Source organism: Papaver somniferum, unplaced genomic scaffold, assembly GCF_003573695.1.
Source record: "Papaver somniferum cultivar HN1 unplaced genomic scaffold, ASM357369v1 unplaced-scaffold_10, whole genome shotgun sequence".
Taxonomy (NCBI): Eukaryota; Viridiplantae; Streptophyta; class Magnoliopsida; order Ranunculales; family Papaveraceae; genus Papaver; species Papaver somniferum.
The window spans coordinates 17,607,964-17,630,719 of record NW_020618825.1 but is presented as its reverse complement, the minus strand read 5'-3'; the positions used below and the strand labels follow the sequence as shown (position 1 = coordinate 17,630,719).

Genomic DNA, 22,756 nt, shown 5'->3' with positions numbered 1-22,756 from the left:
TTTTTGTTTTTGGTTGATTAAGTGTTATATTCAATTGATTGCAACTGTCATGGTGCATATGTCTTGATACCATGCTAATGTTACTTGCACATGAGTCCTGCCTACAATCATTAAGTACTCTCATGGAATGGACCCTTAGATTTGATTGATGTAATTAACCCTTCCATTTTAGTATATGCTAGTAACTAGTAAGATTTTCTACACAGCTACTGCATGGATTCTAAATTCTCCCAAGAATTTATCAACGTGAGTTTAAAACTTGACGACATCGAATTCTTTATCGGTCAAAAACTAAGAAACTATGAATAACGTAAACTTATTAAAAGGAATTCGATGCATCTTTAAAAACCCTAAAAAAACTAAATGCAGTGAGATTAAACCATTCAGATGAGTCAGTTGATTAGCCTAAGTTGAGAAATATTTTAGGTTATATTTTGTTTTTCCTTCCTTTTTTGTGTATTTACGGGCATGCAGTTTGACTATATTTATTTAATCAATTTTAGTTATGAAAAGCTAAAATTCAATATTTCTCCCATGTTTTAAGCAACAAGTAAGAATTCTGATGATGTTGCCATTTCTTATGGCATTTAGGTGTCTCATCACTTAGACTTTTCCTTGGCATGGTTTGCAAACTTATGGGGTTAGTTTTTGTTTGCTTTGATATCATCATAGGGGCTTAGTACAGAATACTAGTATAATTAATGGTATAAGAGCTGCATGTGATCAGTTTGTTTTTGGATTATTTTTTTGGGAGAAGACAGCTTGGAGAAATGTGTCTTAAAAAAATTGCCTCCTCTTGGACATTGGTTTTAGACAGCTTGTTCTTGCTGTGCAAACTGCAAATCCAATCAGAGGGGAAAAGGAACACTATTTTATGCCTTTAAGAAATTATTTTCTATCATTATCACTCTGCATGGCTCATCAGGTTTCGTTTATATTTATTTTTCTTGATCTTTTTCTTTTCCTTTTATTTTTATGAGATTTGTGGTCTAACTTTTATATCCATATAACAATTTTGAGTAGATAAATTAGGATAATCGTAGACTTGTGTTCCGATGAATGCTGTTTCTGGCTAAGTGAAATGGTTTAATCGACGGTGAATGAACGGCTGGCCGTCGCGTGTGCACCATGGTTTCTATCATTTTTGGTGAATGTGTGCAACTTTTTTACTAAATCTCATGGAATCAGTGTTTTGGTTGAATCAATGAGTGCGGCTAAAGGGATCATATTTTGGCTGTATTTTTGGGTTTCATAAACTAGATTGTGTCACTCTTTCTTATTGGGTTTGATAAATCTTTGTATTGCTAGAGGTTTGTGCATGTATATTATTTATTTTTTCTAAATAGAATTAAATAGAATATTAATTTCTTTTAATGGTACATATACGGTAATGCCCATCCCATCATATTTGGTTAAAGCTAAATTTACCATTGGTTATTTATTTTTTTCATCGATAAAATTTTTGGTGCTACTCACTGTGATATATAGTGACATCGCGTCACATTGGTTTTTATCCTTTCTCAGCACGGAGGATCTTTTTTCTCTAATAGCAAAACATCATAGATAAATAACACTACAAATTGTTCGAATCAGACTGAATAGATATTTTCAACCATTTATGCCAATCCGCTACATTATTTTGATGAGAATAAGCAAAACACCAAAAATCAAAATGTTCGGGAATAGTTAAAGCATCGCTAATCAAATAATAGTTTGACCATTTAACTGGAGATCTATTTCCATTGATTGCACTTATCACATTTTGACAATCCCCTTCAAAATGCTCTATGTTTATTCCCTTTAATATTATGTGTTGAACAGATTCATTGCTGGTAACACCTAAAACACACAAGTTATACTAATAATTAGAAAATCCAGATATTGCATCCATTATATGAAAACACTTGTGTACGCATTGACATAAAAAGAGCCTGAATTTCAAAAAATCTTTCCAATCAATTGAAGTGTGTATCATTGTTATGAGGGTTAATAATTAGAGTTATCTTCGAGAATAACTCTATATGCAAACCTAACACTAAAAACACCATCTCTACTTGGTTATATCTAGTTTTGTCTTCTCCATAGAGAGAACCCCAATTTCAGTATTGATGTTGTTAACAGTTTCTTCATCAAAGAAGCACTTGAGAGTTTATAGATTCCAAACCCTATTGTCATAATCGATAAGTTGATCAAGAGTTTAAAGGCTAGTTGAAAAGTACTCAAAATGAGAGGGTGAATTTCTCTCTGGAATCCACTTATCTTTTCATATGGAAATGGATTTGTCATCCCTAAATTCCCAAAATAGCTTTTGGATAACATTCAGCCCAAGGAAGTTACTATTCGAGATCCAGGAGCCATTGTTGTTAGCACAGTCAAGCAGAGAATGTGAGGTGAAAACATGTTGCTTTAAGAATTTTAACCCACAAAGAAAAGGTTGGTGAATCATTCTCCATGTTAGTTTAGCATGGAGATATTGTTTAAGGGTTATAGATTTTCTAATATTCATACCACCTAGTTATTTAGGGAGGGTAATATCCCACCATCTCTTGAAATAAAAACCTTTAACACTTTCCTATTTACCTATCAGAAATTTCTCAGGATCGCATCCATCTTGACTGTCAATTTCTCGGGCATATGAAAGAGGCATTTGGTGAGTGGCCAAGGCACATAGGACATTTATTTTACCTAGTGTATTTAAAAACTTAGATTTCGAGGTTTCTAATTGATTCCTGAAGTTATCCAACAAGGGAGGCAAGGATCCTTTTTTTTTCTGAAGCAAAAAAACGGATTCCTAAGTACTTTTATTACAGGTTCATTTTCCTAATTTGCATAATTTTAGGTATACTATTCTTAATATAACATGGCACTTTACTACTAAAGGAAATTGCAGATGCAGCAAGATTAACAACCTGACCTGAAAATGCACTTAATTGTTCTAAATGTTAGCTGCTTTAATAAAATTTAAGAATCTTCCAGAAAAGAATAAATAAGAGATGGATGGAATACAAATAGTTGCTTTAACTCCATGAATAAGATGTTCTGACTCAGCTTTGAGAGACACCTAAAAAAAAGTTTTCATACAAAAAATGAAGAGGGATGGATCCCCTGTCTCAGGCCTTTTTGAGGATAGCTAAGATCAACTGGGAGTCATCTAAATGTAGTGACACACTTTTCAATCAAAGTGCACCAATTACTAGAAAAACCTAATTGAGCTAAAACTTTCAACGGAAAAGGCTATTTTACATCAAAGTCCTTAGATATGTCCAACTTAATGGCCACTACCATATTTTTCCTTATATTCCTTCAATGAGTCTATCTTTTCATCAACAATTAAAAAAAATTCAGTGATTAATGTACTAAAGATGAAAGTTGTTTGAAATTAGGCTATTATTTTATCCAAAAAAGTTTGAAGTCTACTTGCTAACAACTTGCAAACGATTTATAATACACATTACAAAGACTAATTGGTCTAAAGGCTAGATCACTTTGTAGTAAAATTAGATTTAGGGATGAAGACATTAAAGTTATCATGTTGTTTGAGAAAGACCTTAGAATGGAACAGAATTGAACCATTTAGGCGATATCATAACTAACATTGCTCCACATTTTTTTTTGGCAAAAACCAGGTGGAAAACCACTTGTTTCAGGTGCTATACATGGTTGCATGACAAAAAAGATATGTTTTACTTCATCAACAGTAGGCATAGCAGTAAGCATAAAAGTATCATCATAAGAAATGCAAGGATTGGTGCAAGACAAGGAAGTTTCGGCAGAAGTAGGGCTAGTAGTTTTTCTCGTGCTTGAGAAATGCTCAGCATCTTGGATATCACTTATCAAAATATCAATTTTATTTAGTATGCAATCTATCTCCTATTCATAAAACTTACCTTATTATGAAAATATTCAGTATTTCTATGATCAATGCTTTATTTTTTGGCAAATTATCCGACAAACATTAAGATTGGGCACGTCGCCACTAAGCCTAAGAATACCCTCCATTGATGGGGATCATTTTAGATCCCCAACTAACAATAAGATTCCTACAAATATCCTCCTACTTGGTTAAAAAATACAAATCAAAAAGTTAAACACCCAGTTAAAATGGACCTCAATAAATTATGTGTATGATTCAAGGTATCATTTACCTAAAACTGAAAGAATAGTATTATTACGCACTCGAATACATTACGAGTATATCTTTTCAAAACATCAAGTTTTTTAATATGGTCATTAGAGTTTAGGCAATATTAGTGGCATTAAAGTTACAAAACACTGTCTTTCGGTTTCTCACTTGATTTTTTTGGTGATGACTCTTTCATTTTCACTGTTGTTAATATTACTCAAGATCATAATCTTCTAGATATTCTAAAAAAATTTAGCGAATCTTCTTGTCAACTCATAAATTATCAGAATCATTAATTTATTTTAGTACAAAGGTTCAGAACTAACACTGTAAATTGTTAGCTATAATCCTTAAAATTAAGGGATAATTTATAAAGTACCCCCGTTTTTTGGCCTCTTTTTTTTGTTACGCCTGTTTTTAACAAATTTTCTAAAGTACCACCATTGTTTAGTTTTCCATCCTAGTTAGTCAACACTAGTTTACCTTTTTTAGAGTTTACTTATTTACCCATTACTTGTTAGTACGTTGACCTTCTACATAATTTTTCTAATTTTTCGAGATCAGCTCAGGATCGTGTCATCATTTTCAGTTTCGTTTCATCATTCCCCGAAAGCGTTCATTATTCCCAAGTTTTTTGGTGTTTTTGATTGGTGGAGAATCAATCTCCAATTTTTCGAGATCGGTTCAGGATCGTGTCATCATTGCCAGCCATGCCATCCGCACCTCCACGCCAAAGGCATACCATGCCAGCCGCACCACCATTCCAAAGCCATGCCGGCCATGCCTCCATGTCGCTGGCTACCAAATGAAGGGTTGCAATAATCAACGGCTACCCTTCCCTCTGAGATGCAAATCTCAGCCGTACAAGTTCTCCACCAAACGCGTGGCAACTTTTGGCCCAATGCCAAGCCCTAATTTTAGCCGTGCCTAAACTATACCAAAACCTTAATTTTGGCCGCGCCTAAAACTATGCCAAAATCCTAGCTTGGCCGCGCCTAAACCATGACAAAGCCACGCCGGCCATGCCTCCATGCCGCTGGCTGCCAAACGAAGGGTTGCAACAATCAACGGTCACCCTTCCTTCTGAGATGCAAATCTCAGCTGTCCAAGTTCGCCACCAAACGCGTGGCAACTTTTGGCCCAATGCCAAGCCCTAATTTTGGCCGCGCCTAAACTATGTCAAAACCCTAATTTTGGCCGCACCTAAAACTATGCCAAAATCCTAGCTTGGTCGCGCCTAAACCACGCCAAAACCATACCTCCATGCCGCTAGCTGCCAAACGAAGGGTTGCACTAATCAACGGCCACCCTTCCTTCTGAGATGCAAATCTCAGCCGTCCAAGTTCGCCACCAAACGCGTGGCAACTTTTGTCCCAATGTCAAGCCCTAATTTTGGCCGCGCCTAAACTATGCCAAACCCTAATTTTGGCCGCGCCTAAAACTATGCCAAAATCCTAGCTTGGTCGCGCCTAAACCATGCCAAAACCACGCCGGCCATGCCTCCATGCCGCTGGCTGTCAAACGAAGGGTTACAACAATCAACGACCACCCTTCCTTCTGAGATGCAAATCTCAGCCTTCCAAGTTCGCCACCAAACGCGTGGAAGCTTTTGGCCCAATGCCAAGCCCTAATTTTGGTCGCGCCTAAACTATGCCAAAATCCTAATTTTGGTCGCGCCTAAAACTATGCCAGAATCCTAGCTTGGCCGCGCCTAAACCACGCCAAAGCCATGATGGTCATGCCTTCATGCCGCTGGCTGCCAAACGAAGGGTTACAACAACCAACGACCACCCTTCCTTATGAGATGCAAATCTCAGCCGTCCAAGTTCGCCACCAAGCGCGTGGCAACTTTTGGCCCAATGCCAAGCCCTAATTTTGGCCGCTCCTAAACTATGCCAAAACCCTAATTTTGGCAGCGCCTAAAACTATGCCAAAATCCTAGCTTGGACGCGCCTAAACCATGCCAAATCCACGCCGGCCATGCCTCTATGCCGCTGGCTGCCAAATGGGAGGTTGCAACAATCAACGGCTACCCTTCCCTCTGAGATGCAAATCTCAGCCGTACAAACTTGCCACCAAACGACTTGTGGCAATCTCTTGGCCACAGTGCCAAAACCCTAATTTGGACACGGTGCCAAAGCCCTAATTTGGTCACGCCAAAGCCATGCCGGTCATGCCTCCATGCCGCTGGCTTCCAAACGGAGGGTTGCAACAATCAACAACTACACTTCCCTCTGAGATGCAAAACTCAGCCGTACAAACTTGCCACCAAATGACTTGTGGCAATATCTTGGCTACGGTGCCAACTCTTTGCCACGGTGCCAAAACCCTAATTTGGCCACAGTGCCAAAGCCCTAATTTGGCCACGGTGCCGAATCCATGTCGGCCATGCCTCCATGCCGCTAGCTGCCAAATGGAGGGTTGCAACAATCAACGGCTACCCTTCCCTCTGAGATGCAAATCTCAGCAGTACAAACTTGCCACCAAACGACTTGTGGCAATCTCTTGGATACGGTGCTAACTCTTGGCCATGGTTCCAAAACCCTAATTTGGCCACGCCAAAGCCATGCCGGCCATGCCTCCGTGTCGCTGGCTGCCAAAGGAAGGTTGCAACAATCAACGGTTATCCTTCCTTCTGAGATGCAAATCTCAGCCGTACAAGATCGCCACTAAACCAAACGACTTGTGGCAACCTTTAGCTACGCTTCCAACTCTTTGGACACGGCGCACACTTAGCTATGCCAATTCTATGGTCACGACACCAAACCCTAATTAGCCACACTAAGAGCATGTGCAAGCCATGCCAGCACCGTGGCCACACCACTGTCTACCAACGGAAGGTAACCACAATCAACGGCTAACCTTCCTATCAAGATGCAAAATCTCAACCGTCGAAGGTCACCACCGAGACGGCAAGTCTCCCAATAGAAACTTGCCAAACAATAACAACATGGTACACAAAACACTCGAGACATCAAAACATGTCACAAACTGGGGGATGCTCATCAGGGTATTGGTCTGGCGGTTTACAACGTGCAGCGTACACTACGCCCGTTACAAGAAAGTGTCATAAGAGTGAGGTGGTTAGTAAATACAAGAAGTAATGGTGAAACGTTTCCTTCATTATGGAAACATCAATTCCATGCGTTACCCGTTACCGCTTTCTTTCATTTACTCAACCGTTTCCACTTCTTACGAGACCAGGGTACGTTTCGTTGCGACTTGTATAAATAGGTCTCACCTGTTTCCACCAAAGAACAAGTTTTGGTCAGGAGAATACAACACTCAGAAATCACCTGTTATCTTTCCACGTTGCTAGCGTTCCACTTTCTGATACAAGTCGTAAAACAACCACTCTTCCAAAATCAACTATTCTGGACTCAACACTCTCTTCGCTTCCCTCCACAAGACCAACCCTTCTCCTTCACTTTGTGACCGAAGCAAGTCTGGAACGGTCATTTCTTGACTTAGGCCGGATTTTACAGATTGATCTCTCGAATCTAATGTACTCCCGTGCAGTACATTGTTTAGGATTTAGACTCGTTTCTCACCGAGACACGAAATTACCAAAATTAGCAGAAATTGTTTTCACCCTCAAACAGTAATACAAAACGTTTAGATATTAAGGTAGGTTGGATTGATATATGGAAACTCAAGGTGATACCTAGAGTTCAAATGTTTTTATGGAAATCTCTTAGTGATTGTTTGCCAGTCAAAGAAAAATTAGGAAGACATATTCCTACAGATATTTAATGTGTTATGTGTAATAAAATTGTTAGTGAAACTACTGATCATTTGTTTCTTGAATGTAATTTCTCCGAGGCTATTTGGAGAGGAATGTCTCTTTCTCCTGTGCTTTATAAAGGGACTAATTAATTTAGATTTTAAGAAATGGTTTGTTAAGTGGCTAAAGGGAAAAGATAATAGGTATTTTTATTCTTATAAACTCTGGTTTACTTGGAAATGTAGGCGTACATTAGTCTTTGGTGGGATCAAACCTAATCCAATAGATCTGATAAAGAACACAAAAAAGGACATTAATTACTTTTTGAATTCCAGTTCGACTGATATGATCAAACAAAATTTTAAAGTTAAAAATATTTGTGATTGCTCTCATCCTGGTCGTAAGTTTCGTAATGCTGGAGCAATAATAATTTGCATTCTATCATGTTTGACGCTGCTTTTGAAAAGAGTTCTAAGAAATATACCTATGCCTTGGTGTTGATTGATAATAATGGTGTTATTCATGACTTTACAGGAGGCACAAGGACATGCACAAATTCAGATGAAGCAGAAGCTAGAGCTTGCAGGAAAGCAACTAAACGGACAAGAGACACTGTCTTAGATAATATTATCTTCTTAAACGACAACCTTAGCGTTATTAATGGCATGAAGAGAATAGATTTTGTTGTTAATTAGAGATGTAAAGCTTTTATACTTAAAACTCTAGAAATGAACAATTTTTTTTGCTTCCTCTTCATTTTTCTATATCAAGAGAGATTGTAATTTTCTGGCTGATAGACTAGCTAAAAGTATAAATACACATGTGAATCGGAAAGTAGATTCTAGGTATTGGGGTAAAATTACGAAGGAAGGTTTTCTTAAGAATGTCTATAATCTAAACGATGTAATGGTTCTTACTTTGTTTCTAATGTATTTGCCTTTTATCAAAAAAAAACTTTTTATAATATGGTCATTGTGTTTGTTATGTACTTAAGTGCATAATTGCAGGAATACTCAATGTTGTAACTCAAAATGAAAAATCTGTAACTCAAAATGAAAAATACATGTACCTTTGAGTAGTAATTACCTCTCCATTATGAAACAAGCTTATTATAGGAGCGGCAGTGTGATAATAATGTCTCTTTAGTTGGTTAGGGGATGTCCTGAAGGGGATGTAAATTGACTAGGTTATCCTCCCCATTTTTTAACCTAAATCAAAACTAAATTGAAATTTTGTTTTCTTTCTTCTTCTCTTCTCCTCCTCCCATAAACCATAACCTCCATTAAAACTCAATATTTCATCGTCTTCGATTAATCGACGATTCGAAAATTAATCAAGTGTAGTGTAATGACTTATATGAAGTATGTTTTGAAAAATTCAATTAGGGTTTAGTTTATCTTGTTCGATTTAAGTTTAATTTCTATCAAAAATTAGGGTTTTAGATGAAAATTGAAATTAAAGTTTCCGGGTTTATGTGAGTTACGGTTGATTTTAACTCTATTACGAACCGTAACTGGAGATTTTGATGTTGTTACGGTTGGTAATAGTTCAACTACCAACTGTATGTTCTTGTATCTGAGAATTTTATTCAGTTACGGTTGGTATCGAGCGTTTGGTTACCAACCGTAACTCAGTTACGGTTGGTATCGAGCATTTAGTTACCAACCGTAATTGGGTTTTCCTCAAATTTAACCAGTTACGGTTGGTAGATCATCTTTTACGAACCGTAACTATGAATTACGGTTGGTTACGAGCAAAATGTCAACCGTAATTAGCTCTGAAAATGTAAGAAATTGAATTTTTTTACGTATTTGAGCAACAAAAAACTAGTTGGGACTAATTTAGAAGTATACCTTGTCATTTTCAGGCATTGGGTTTTCACTTTGTTGGTTAATTTCTTCAATTGGTTGAGATTGACCTTCACTTTGGGTTAAAACTTCTCCACCATCTCCAAACTTTTTTTTATTTTTTAAACTCTAAAATCTGGTTTTGTTTTTATTTTGAGTTAATATAAGTGAAATTAATCATTAACATTAAACTTGATTACCATCACTAAACTAGATTATCAATTATGAGGGTTAATTTGTCATTTCAATTTTTTTTATAAGGAACACCTTGAATGATCATGTAATGATCCTTTTTGTCCTATTGGAATGCCGCCCTATAATAAGGTTGTTATGAAAACCGTGTAAAATCGTAGTAATCTTAGTGGGTCAATTTCAGTATGATCATCTAATGTTCATGTCAGCATCTAACAATATTATGTACATGAGAAAGAGACTTTTCTAGGATTTTGATAGACAAAAATACCCACTATATTATTTAATGTTTTGATAAAAAAAAAGGGCATAAATGAAATAAAAAAGAAAATTATTATTTGGCCCCCTTTAGTTTCAATTCCTGATTTAATTCCCACACCTAATACATCGACACCACTGCCTACGTACACGCATAATGTCTTTTGAATGAACTTGATTTTTCAATAAATGAATAGAATTGATTTTCAATAAATGAATAGAATTGATTTTATTGTATATTTAATATTATTTAAATTTCATTTACAACAAAAAAAATAATAAATAAATAAAAATTATCCATACCACATTAGTTCATACTTAAAAAAAATGTTCATACTTAAAATCGAAGTTTAAAACCGTACATATTATAATTTAATTAAACTGATTAAAGAGTGTATTCTTTTTTTTCACGGATATATTGTATAATTTTAATTCGGAAAATGGGTTATTTGTCCAAATATTTTTAAAATATGGTTCAAATGAACGAGTAAAAATTATTATGAGTGAAATGGACACCGAAAAAATAGCAAGGATGAAACTGGATTCATTCTGATTTAAACTTTAAAAATAGCAAGGATGAAACTGAATGCATCCTGATGTAAATTAAAAATAAGAAAAAGTATTAAAAATGGGTATGATGAAACTGTTTACATCCCGACTATTTTTACATTTTTGTTTATTTAAACATTATCAAAATCTAAATGTCTTTTTCATCCAGGAATTGTTGATTTTGGTCTTTTTAACCAATTTTGTGTTTTTTAAATCATTTGACAAATTAAAGTAAAAAAATTCAAGTTTGGATTAGGAAAAATTACCTTGTATAATTCTTGTTTAAATCTGTTTCCTCGATCGCATACAAACCTGATTAAATTAATTTTAATTGCAGAATAAAATTTAAGTCAACTAAACTTTACAGCCTAAACCTGCTGACGCTCACGTGCTCGCACGCTTGCACATTAGTATATCGCAATTTAGTTGTAATTTAATTCGAATTATGAACATAAAAATTAAATTAATTAGGAGCTAATAAGTTTTAATTTGTCGGGAAATATGGGTGGAGTCTGTTAAGAGATATCTTTCGTGGTACCATTTATATTTCTTAAACATCTTTTCTTTTTTCTTTCTCTTTTTGGAATAGAGTCGTATTACCATGCACTTACCATGCATGTCTACTGTAACAAATTTATGGAAGAAAAGAAAATAGATGAACCAAAGATGTCTCAGTTAGGTGTGAAAGGAAATTTACATATTGGAAGTTAAGCTAATTTGGTATAAAAATGCAATACAGCAAACCACATTATAGAGCTGGAAAAAGAATTATGTTCAACATTAATGCAATGGGGAATCTAAAATTATCTGTTGAGGAGATCCAAATTGTCGATTCGGGTTGAAAAAACACCTAATTTTTATGTATAAAACACAACAAAAAGTACATCACTAATAAATAAGGCAGCTTTATTGTTATTAGTTTATTTCTGAAAAAATAATAATAATAATAAAAATGAGAATATGGCAGTTGATTTTCTTAAAGAACAGCAGATGTGCACGAGTGGTGCATGGTTGGTGGGGGTCGGAGAAACAGATGTAGAATCATTTTGGGGATGTTTTACAGCTTGATTGATTTCGGTTTCACATTTAGCCATGGATACGAAGCTTCATTTGTTTGGATTGGATGTCTGAGTAGAGCCGAAATGCAGCAGTGCAGACGTGCACTTTTGCAAGTTGTCATGAGTAGATTAAATTTAAGATCGGGTAACACTAACCACAAGTTAGCTCAAATTTTTAAGCCTTATGGTCAGAAACAGAAATAAAAGAGTGACACATTTTGATCCGTATAAATTTTTTGGGTTAAATGACATATTTAAGATCACGATGCAAAATTTACGTCGGGAGACAAATCAAGAGACTCATGAAAAAGATTTCCGATGACCGGAATCCTTTGACAAATTTTTAGCCACAAGAGTGACTTTTCTTATCACGATATAAACTTGGGGTGGGACAAGATGGGCCACAAGGCAATTTTTGGGCCACAACACAATTTTTGAGTGAAAATTATAGGGAGACCCATTCTACAGATTTTCTACACCGTGAAATTCACGGGCGAAAAAGTTCACGCGTGCATCCAGTTTTGGTTTCTTCGTATCTTTTCTTCTTCTTCTTCTTCACGGGAATTTCTTCTTCAATTATTTTTCTTTTCTTCCTCCCAACTGTGACTTACGATCAATAATATTGATAGACAGTATAATCACATGAAGATTGGAAACAATAGATGAATGAAACCGAAAGTTAGGGTTTGAGGTGATGTTCTGTGATGAATCGAGATCTTGTTGTTTGTTATTTCCGAAAGATGTATGAATTGGTTTTTTTTTTTAATTAGGTATTACGGTTGAGAAGATGGATTAAAGATGTGTTCTGAGATGGAGATAGGGCTTGTAATTGTTTCAATCAAGTAGAACAGGAAGAAAAGTTGATTTGAGATTTAGAAAATACAGGGAATAATAATAAAGCTTATTTGAGCTGGGATGATGAACAACGAAGAAGAAGAAGAAGAAGAAGAAGAAGAAGAAGAAGATGATGATGTTATGAGTGCATAACATGTCATGCAGTTGAAAAAATGGATGCGTAACACATTATCCGGCATCTTTGTTATTTTGTGTGAAATTGAAAATTGATGCATAATGCATCATGCAGTCGAGAAAATGGATGCATAACCTGATACGCATCCAAAATACGGCTTCATAATGCATTATGCATCGAGAAAATTGTTGCATAATCTTTTGTGCATCGAGAAAATGGATGCATAACCTGATATGCATCCTTAAATATGGCTGCATAACCAATTATGCATCAATTTTTTATGTACGCACTAAAATCAACCAAAACAATAGCTACATAACTTGTTATAGATGCATACTTTGTTATGCAGCCGAGAAAATGGTTGCATAATTCGTTATGCGTCTGCAGAATGTGTTATGCATCTTTTCTGGTGGCTGCGTAATGGTTATGTAGTCGGTTTTGAAAAAAAAAATTCTAAAATGATAATCATCTCCGATTTTTTCGTGAAAAACAAAAATTTGATATTGTTGTTTGTACTTGTTGCGTAGCTTTCTTAAAAAGATTTCCAACGGTATAAAATTTGTAAAATTCAAAGGCACGGTTTTTTAGATATGTTATATACAAATTGCGTTGCCAATTATATCCCTGAAAAATTAGGCTACATAATGAGTTACGCCTGAAAAAATAGTATGCATAACGAGTTATGTATTGATTCTTAATAATTTCGGATAATTTTGGTGTCACGATATCTAAAATTAATTGTGGGCCTGACAGTAAGAATATTATTCTTTTTGGGTCTGCGCCTAAGTTTCTCTTTTTTCATCAAGCAAATGTTGGAGTAGGTTAGGTTACTCAGCAGATATAAGGTCCAGAAATAAACAAGGTAAAATTTGGGTGTTGAAATACAAATTTGGGACAGAATGACTGCAAAGGAAATTATTCAATAAGCACACATTATCACGAGGTTGTCTATACCAAAAGGAAGTTCTTTTTCCATTCGGCATATCAAGCTAGCCTAGGTTAATGACAGTGGTTACAATTTTAACGGGAAGGCGGAAATATGGTGTGAGACCAGTGGTCAACTGCAATAAAACTATACATAACCAAAGTGTATAATATATCAAGAAGCAACTAATATATCAACAGGGCTAACAGATTATACCACCAGAATGTATACTGTTCTACCAGCTAAATGCGGAAAAAAACCAAGGTGTTGGTAAAAAGAAAAAAGTACTTACAAAATGTTTCCCAATACTACATGCCCAAACGTAATCTTCTTCAATTCATCAGTGTACGATCTTGGGAAACAAACAAAATGTACTGGAGGGCACGGCACTAGTCATCAAAAAAAGTAGCATGGTTGGCTTCACAATAAACATGTTGAACTTGGATGGATGAGCCTGGATTTCAAAAAGGCCGTAATCTCTATGGGAAAACTCAGTAGCTGTAGTGAGTTCAATGTCAATGCAACTAAAATCTGATACCTAAAATAAGAGCTTAAAGTAATTAACCCAATTTGCCGCTGCTCCTTATATCCTCAGGAGATAGTTTTATGTACCAAATTAAAGCTCGCTAAAGGTGGTAGGGGTAGTCATCGGGTGGTGTAAAACATTTTGCATAAAATGAAATATGCAATCAAAAGGTATATAATGTCCGTCAATAATCAGTGGATAAGGATGTACCTCCGGTCTGTACAGGTATGATGCAACCGCTTCAAGTTGCTGCACTGAGCTGCATATTTACATCTAAATCTGTGATCTTCTGTATGAGCAAATGACAAACTGGAACGAATAAGACATGAGGAATTTCCCTAATATATGTAATTCGTATAAAGGTAAAGTTTCCGATGAGAAAATTAAACACTGTTGCTTACATACCTGCAATAAGAGGTGGCAAAGTCCAGCATTATGTGCTAAATATTGCTTGCAGAATTGCTTCTGCTCGTATCTTGTACCTCCATAGGAGAACTGGTGATGCTACCAACCGGTGATGCGATCACCTGTGGGCTGGCTGGACCAACCCCAGTACTGGCAGCAGCAGTAGCATTGAGTGGTGGCATCGTACCCGAACTTAACTGAGGACTCATTGCAGTTTGTTGGCTGATTTGATGGGGGCTTAATTGCTGCAACTGTGGAGACAGTTGCTGAGACAGTTGTGGTTGAATTGTTGCAGCTGATGGGGGGGAGCCCACCAGAGGTGATGAAACCACAGTTTCTGATGGAGACCCTACTTGTTGTTGCTGTTGTGGTGGTTGCTGCTGTCTTGGTTGTTGTTGTTGCTGCTGTTGTTGTGGTTGTGGTTGCTGCTGTCTTAGTTGCTGTTGCTGCTGCAACATCAGATCTTGTGCTTGCTTTTGCTGAATCATAATCCCTGGGATCATTTGTGGGAGGCCCATGGTTGTATTCTGTATATAGTTGATGTTAGATCCAGGGTGCATCTGTCCTGTTGACATACCCGCAATTCCAGATTGACGCTCCCCAAAAATGCTGCCATGGTTCTGATTCGCCATGAACCTTGCTAGCACCGCAGTAGCTTGAACTTGGGAAATCTTTCCCAGCTGAACTTCCTGATCTAACATGTTCACAACGTGATATATAGTCATTCGATTTTGATCCATGCCACCTAAGCCAAGCATGGGGACTGTTTGTCCTGAAATCCCAGCTACCCCAACGCCTCTCACAATTGTACCTGTTCCCATAACATTGCCGAGGCCACCAAGACCAACCATATTATTTCTCATGTTCCCCATACCCATGCCTGTCACAAGGCCAGACATCATATTCCTTTGCATTTGCAGCTGTTGTTGTTGTTGCAACACCCTCTGCTGCTGTTGCTGTTGCTGTTGTTGTTGCAGCACCATCTGCTGCTGTTGCCGTTGCTGATGCTGGAGCTTTGAGTGTCTATTCATCATCTGGTTAGCCAACTGCACATTTGAATTTTGCCCAATAGGATTCATATGAGAGACAGGACTTGTGGAAATCATCATTGATGATCTCTGGATCTGAGGATGTTGCTGCTGTTGAATCACGAGATTCGGATTTTGTTGATGGCTCTGAGCTGAAGATTGCGGGTTCAGATTTTGTGATGATGGTGGCGTTTCAACACTTGACGTCAACCCTTTAGAAAATAAGGGCTGGTTGTCTCCAGGAGGCAAAATCTGTGGACCAGCAAGCAGATTCTGAAACGAATTTACAGATGAATTCTCATTGTTAACTGGTGCGCCAGATGCGAAGGATGGCTGAGAAGCAATCATTTCAGCTGACACACCCTTCGAGGCAACTCCCGGACCACTGGACTCATAATGCATAGAAACATTTGGAATTGGTTGGATTTGATCGTCTTTAAGTTGAAATCCTTCACGTCGCATCTACACAAGGGAATAAAATGCATAAATAAAATTGAATAACAAAATATCTGTGGCAACAGTTAGAAAACAGACCAGAGAACAGAATTGCGCAGCAAGCAAATCCGCATGATACTGTTACAAAAATTGGTCAATAGAGATTGTTAATAACAGAAAGAGAGGTATTGCACACCGAGAAAGACAAATATATACCGTCTTCTTGAGGACGAAAGCAATTATAAGAACACCAAATATAATGATTCTACATAGCATTGACTTGACTGAAAACTTACCGTGTTAGGCAAGGCGGGCAATAATTCCTTGGAATCTAAAATTTCATTATTGTATATGCCGTACTGGGTTGCTACAGTGCCATCACTTTCATCCTCTGCCAATATTAATCGATTACGTCTAGGGATAACAACATTACCTGGAGGGCCGAAGAGAAAGAAACACGTGAGAAAGTTGAACAGTCGAGCAGATAACCTAACTAGCAGTTAATCAAGTTTCAATAGTTTCATCTTTTTTATGGCATAAACCTCCAAGATAATAGAAAACTCAGAAGAAGAAAATAACGGCAAGTACAAACCTTGAAATTTATGCTCATTCTGGCAGAAGTTTAGTGCACGAACCTTGCAGATATTCATACTCCCACCTACAAGAGATTTCGACAGTTGTGTAATGCAGTTTGGCTCTCTGAGCTCCTCCGTATTAGAGACATCAGAGGGACACACTGAGATTAAATGAGTAGAATATGATGCAGGTTTCGTAACGGAGATGCTATCTTCCTTTTTCTTTTTGCAATTGAGTTGATGTCTGTAAAGGAAACAATTTGAAGACTTGCCATTAGAAATCAAACGAGACACTAAAAAAATAATCAGAGTGATCAGAGAGAAATATAAATTACCTCTGGGTTAGCATTTCAATCTTCGAAAACTTATCGAGAATACTGTGATCAGACAAAGGTGTTGTACTGACTGAAGGAGAACCAACCCCACTCAATGCTTGATTGTTAGAGAGGGAGTTTGATATCCGTCTTGGGGCCGTTGGTTCCTGTCGCGGTCTTTGCATGGAATCAGCTGGATTAGAAGCCAGAGATGGGGTCCCGTCGACTGTTGTGAGAGAATGACCAGTTGGTTTTTGTGTCACTCCATAAGCAGAAGCTGCAATACCAAGTTGGGGTCCTAACCAACCACTTAAGATTTCTCCAGACCTAAATGACTTGGGAGATTCCATAGCTCCTGAAGAAGCCCTGGGGCTCTGCATTTGTTTCGTTTTATGCAATTGATCTTCTATTCTTAGATCTTTGTCAACAAGCTGACCAAGATTTTTCCGCTGCATCGGAGAAGGGAAATGAGATGTCATCAATGGATGCGGCGGTATCCCCTGGTTTATTCGCCCCTGCTGTGGATCAAGTTGGCTGTTTTCCATCCCTATTGCATGAGATGCACGTTTACTTCTACCAAACTCTGGCTTATCCAATTTCTCTATTTGCCTCGGATCATCCTTCCCTCCAATTCCCAATCCCTTTTGGTCTGCACAAAAGGGCTCTCGATTAGGTACCCCTTCAAGCACCTTCTGCGAAAACTTTTGATCCCCAGGACTGACATATCGTGCATCTCTGGATTCTGCTGGTTGATGAAAGACTGTATTTTTCAAGAATAAATCAGGACCTGTGATGGTCTCCAACTGTGATCCAACCCCCTTCTGTGGAACAACATCCAAACTCACCAATGTTTGCCTAGCTCTCTTACTTGCATTGGACAAGGGTTCCAATTGAGCATCTTGACGTTCCCTCTTTTCATGCAGAGAAGGAACACCACCATTCCCATCATTATGGGTCATCGTCAAGCCCCGGCTAGAGGGTAATGCTCTTGATGCTTGTACAGCAGGACCAGATACATGATCCTGCATAACTCTTTGGTCAACTCCCTGTTGATACTTGCGTTGGTTGGCTGACAAAGGCAATGCTGGTAGCGAAGCTTCCAGACCAAGGCTTTTAGGGCTTAACTCACTATTGCTTGAAACATGTCCATTTGAAACACTTTGAGTAGCATCACCTGATATAGTTCCAGAATCCCCTGAGGCATCAGGTTGAACTTTTTTCCCATGTGTTTGAATATTGGATGCGACGGTCACTTCTGGCATATGCCTCGACCTTCTCTTCTGACGGCCAGACAGACCCAAATTGAGCTGCAACGAAGGGACCATTCAACAATTTGTATCCAAATAAAGTTCTGACAAGCACAAGTTAAAAAGAATCAAAGAAAAAAATTTAATACCTTCTTGGGCGCAGGTTCACTAGAGAGCCTTTCTAGCATCGGTGAAGGATCTAAACAAAGTTTTGGCTGCAAAGCTTTCAATATTCGAGACTCAACTTCCTAGAGTACACGCAAAGAATCCAAGTATGAGAGTAAAGAAAGGTTGCATTTAGTTTTAAAGCCATATAGAAACTTACTACACTTACTAATAGATCACCATAAGTCCAAGAATCATCCGAGATCAATGGAATGTCCTTCATAACATTCTCCAACGACATCTTAAGAGACACTTTAGTAATAACTGGCAATCCACTCATAGAGGAAATAACATTCCCTGGTACAAGCGCACCCTTACGGTAATCTCGGACCTGAATAAGGTAAAAAGTTTATAGAATTAGGAAACCATGGATAGTAATTATATTGAGTTCAAAAATTTAGAATGATTCAGAAAGCAAAGAGAAAGTGTTATGGTATCACCTCGCATAGCAGTGTTCCCTCTACATATTGCCTCCAGCAAACAATAAGCACAACAAACATGAATTCAAAATGTTAACTCAACCAAAGCCATTATTATGCTATTCAAAGTGATAACAAAGAAACACACGCTTACAGAGAAGAAACTCTCCGATCTCCTATCGTATGGACGCACGGCTTTCCGAGTATCCTGAACCGAATCCTGCAGAGAATCAGTCCATTCTGACATTCAGATATTACCAACATTCGACAAGAGCAACATTTCATTATATACAAGCATTCAAACTACGATCATGAGCTACAGCCTGAGGGTCTGACGAAACAGACAAACCTCTGAAGCCTTTCTAATACAAAATCCATCTTCATAGAGATCCAATGTAAATGACACGATTCACTGCATAATCACACACATTTTAAAATTTTAATAATAATAATAATAGCATACCTTTTGAAATCAATAAAATAAGCCAATAAGCTAATTATAGACACGTAATCTTATCGAGGATGACGACAAATAGATACCTTCTACAGCTCCACCCGTCTGAATAACATCCACCTAAATTGATCAATAAAATGAAATCAGATCAACATTTTTATTATTATAGCCCCTTAAAATCGTATCTAAAAAAACCCTAGAAATTACCTTTGAAAGATTTGTTGCAGGAATAGAAGTGACAACCTTAGTATTGGAATCAACATTTTCGTTATCATCATCATCAGAGTTCAGAGGAAGAAGAAGAGGGCGAAATCGTGTTCCCTTCTTAGAAACCTTGAAAGAAACGCCCATTTTTTTTTTAATTTTTTTTGTTGTTTCTTAAGATTATGAAATGATTATGTTGAGGTTTTTGTGGATTTGATTGCCATGGATTTGATTAGTAGATTGTTGAGGATGAGAGAGGGAGGGAGGGAAATTGAAAACCCTAGAATTTTGAAAATTCTGGAATTATGAGAAAATGATAATCAGAGGGAGATTAAAGAGATAAATGCGGGGTTTTAGTGATTGATGGTTTACATCTCTATAAACATTTTAACGGTGTTGATTTGTTGGAATGGAAACGTGGGGGTGGATCTTTTTGTGTGTGTGGTTTTCTTTTGCGAGTTTGAATCGTTCTATCATTTGAAACGGACTTGCCTCAGTGGCTACAAAGACTGGCTTTTAGAATCTAGGAATTACTGGATTAATCCAGTTGAGAAACCCGTTAGTATGTAGTCCACCCATATCTTTTTTTGCTTTGCTGGTACAAACCAGATTTTTTACTCGCTCGTCCAAAAAACATGTTTCCGGTTCGTTTTCTAACAGGGAGAGCTACAACGATGGAGATTGATGAATAAAAACAAGAGAAACTACTTCAATCAGCTATATCTTCCAAAATGTATGATCTGTTTTTCTTCTCTGCTGGTGTTTTTAGGGTTCTCGTTTGAAGATTGTTTTATTGTTTTATTGCTCTGTAATCAGCTTCATCTCCATCAAATCCAGGTATGTTCAATGACAATTAAGTGATGATGAAGAAGATAAGCAAGCTAAAAAGAAGATAAAGAAGATTCATATCCATAGAAGAAGAAAGATATGTAAGGTCATACAGTACATATCAATATATATTGTGGGATTATACACTTTTCCTTCACTACACCTTTTCCTTCTGTACATATTTTCCTCCAGTACATATCAATATGTACTGTTAGATCGATATGTATTGTAGGATCATACAATTTTTCCTTCATTACACATTTTTCTCCAGTACTGCTGAATCATACATTTTTTCCTTTAGTACATATTTTCTTCAATACATATCAATATGTAGTGCTGGATAAATATGTATTGTGGGATTAGATAGTTTTTCCTACAATAAATATTTTCCTTCAATACATATCAATATGTAGTATTGGATGAACCTTTTTGGACTAGCGAGTAAATGTTTTCTCCCGCTGGACTACAGATTAATCTGTATCGGGTTTTGTGGACTAAACATCAAAGTTCTCGAATAGAATTGCTGGTACAAGGGGATATAAATTCTCATTGGGGTTAACAGTCTAGTACTCTGGTGATATGGATTTTGTTGTTTTATATGGACTTGTGTGGGATATAAATTCTCATTACGGATAGCAATCTAGTAATCTGGTGATAAGGATAATGTTATTTTATATGGAATTGTGTTCACACAGAATCAGTAACTCCCTATTTTGTAATGAATTTATGGACCTCAATGATCTACTGGTAGTAGGTAGGGCCTAGGGGACTTTATTCCTAGTCTAACACAATGATAAAGAACGATTTTTGGGGACCAGTCTTATTTTGAGGGACCATTGTTTTATAAGGTCATCTACCCTATACTTATAAGGGATGTCCTAAAGTGTAAACATTACTAATTTGCCTCCTAACCCTAATTGAGATTATAACTGTAAGGACCCTCAATCTCGTCAACACTATTAGACTAGTCAAGAATCGTCTTAGCCGCTAACAACTTGATTAGTTTAACACAGACCTAAATTGGTAGGAATTAATCTAACAACGATTTAGATACGAAATTAGTATCGTTGAATAGATCTCGAAAAATTATGTGAGATGGACTACTCGAACGTGTCATTCGGATACTGGACGAAGAAAGATTTCATAAGATTAATAGAAGGGCAAAATAGTCATTTTACTACCAAACCGACCTGGGCTTCCCATATCATTTGGGTGAGTTCCTTTATCATTTGCCTTTGGCCTTATCAGAACCCATCGAGCAGATAAGTTCACTCAATCTTCCTCTTTCTCTTTCTTCATTCTTCTTCTTCTTTTCTTCCTTTCTTCTTCTCTTTCATTCTTCTTCATCTGCGAGTTAAGAGAAATCAAATTAAAGTTATGTGACGGCAGAAAGTGGAGAAGATCATGCAGTAGTCGGCGGTGATGGTGTCTGTGGTGGAACCAGACTCGACGGAGGAAGAGATTTAGAAGCTAGGGTTTCTACGAAAATCTCAGAGAAGAATTAGGAGATTAAATTAGTGTTCTAATAGGAGAATTTAAGGATGGGTTAATTGAAGACTTGGATTGAGATTTTGATCTCAGGTGAAGTAGAAGCTCATGCAACCGTAATTGTAATTAGAGTTCATATTGATGAAAATAGAAGGTTTACTGGGTTCTTAAGAGATGAAGAACGAAAGGGTTGTGTTGAATTAACATTGGGGAAATGTTTTGGTAGTGAATCGATGAATTAAGGTCTGGGAATTGGATTAGAATTTGATCTATGGTGATGATGAAGACTTAGGGTTTTTATTTGAGATGGAGAATAGGAGACTAATATCAGAGAATAATTGATGATGGTGGTGTTGCTTCAAAGGATGCTTAAAACTCATGGAGATGAGAATTAGGGTTTCAGCATCAATGGGTGGTGAAACATCAATTCAAGGAAGACTATTGTTGGATAAGTCTCTTTGTTGCTTAATTTCACTGTTTGAAGTTAAATTGTTTAGTTTGTATGTGATTGAATAGATTCAGTTGGTTGACAGTGGTATTGAGAACTGGAAAATAAATCTGTTGTTTGAATTGCAGTTGAGTGTGTTAGAATGGGATATGCTATGTTTTGGAAGTGGTTATGGAATGGAACTGCATACAGGTGGATGTAATGTTGAACTGGTGGTATTGAAGATGATTGGGATAGTGATTGTGTAATTATGCTAAAGGTCTGTGAATGAATTACAAGTACAGCTAGTAGTGAGGCTATGGTTTCTGTGTGTGTATATGTTGTTGTTGAGAGTGGAGTGGGTATGCAATGAAGAGTTAGATGAATGTTAAATGGTGTGTTTGAGACAGGGAGAATGGTATTACTGAGTTTACAGGTTGTGCAGGAAGAGACTGAGGTGAGATGGCTTATTTTATTTTGATTGGTTGTTAGATGGTTCTATTGGAATTGGAATGGAGTCACAGCTGGTGCTGATGCTTTTGTGGTGGTGTTCGTGCGTGTCGGTTATGCAATTATGAATTGTGCAGTGATGTTT

General features: G+C 37.1%; 1 protein-coding gene across 4 annotated transcripts; it reads right to left on the bottom strand.

Moving 5' to 3' along the window:
• Positions 1 to 13,798: 13,798 nt before the first annotated feature.
• On the bottom strand, positions 13,799 to 21,881 carry LOC113326593 (protein PHYTOCHROME-DEPENDENT LATE-FLOWERING-like). 4 transcript variants are annotated; one of them, XM_026574290.1, is made up of 13 exons: positions 21,437 to 21,881; positions 19,301 to 19,334; positions 19,110 to 19,172; positions 18,915 to 18,980; positions 18,782 to 18,812; positions 18,502 to 18,672; positions 18,326 to 18,424; positions 16,951 to 18,236; positions 16,633 to 16,859; positions 16,337 to 16,473; positions 16,140 to 16,178; positions 14,578 to 16,067; positions 13,799 to 14,481 (listed from the first exon to the last, which is right to left on the bottom strand). In XM_026574290.1, the coding sequence occupies exons 1-12, from the start codon at positions 21,447 to 21,449 to the stop codon at positions 14,613 to 14,615; spliced, it is 3,621 nt and encodes a 1,206-aa protein (XP_026430075.1). In that variant the 5' UTR covers positions 21,450 to 21,881; the 3' UTR covers positions 13,799 to 14,481; positions 14,578 to 14,612. The 4 variants fall into 4 exon arrangements, with proteins under 4 accessions (XP_026430075.1, XP_026430076.1, XP_026430077.1 ...); XM_026574291.1 differs by having other exon boundaries at positions 13,799 to 14,461; positions 18,511 to 18,672; XM_026574292.1 differs by lacking the exon at positions 21,437 to 21,881 and adding an exon at positions 19,422 to 19,727 and having other exon boundaries at positions 13,799 to 14,461.
• Between the last annotated feature and the right edge of the window lie 875 nt (positions 21,882 to 22,756).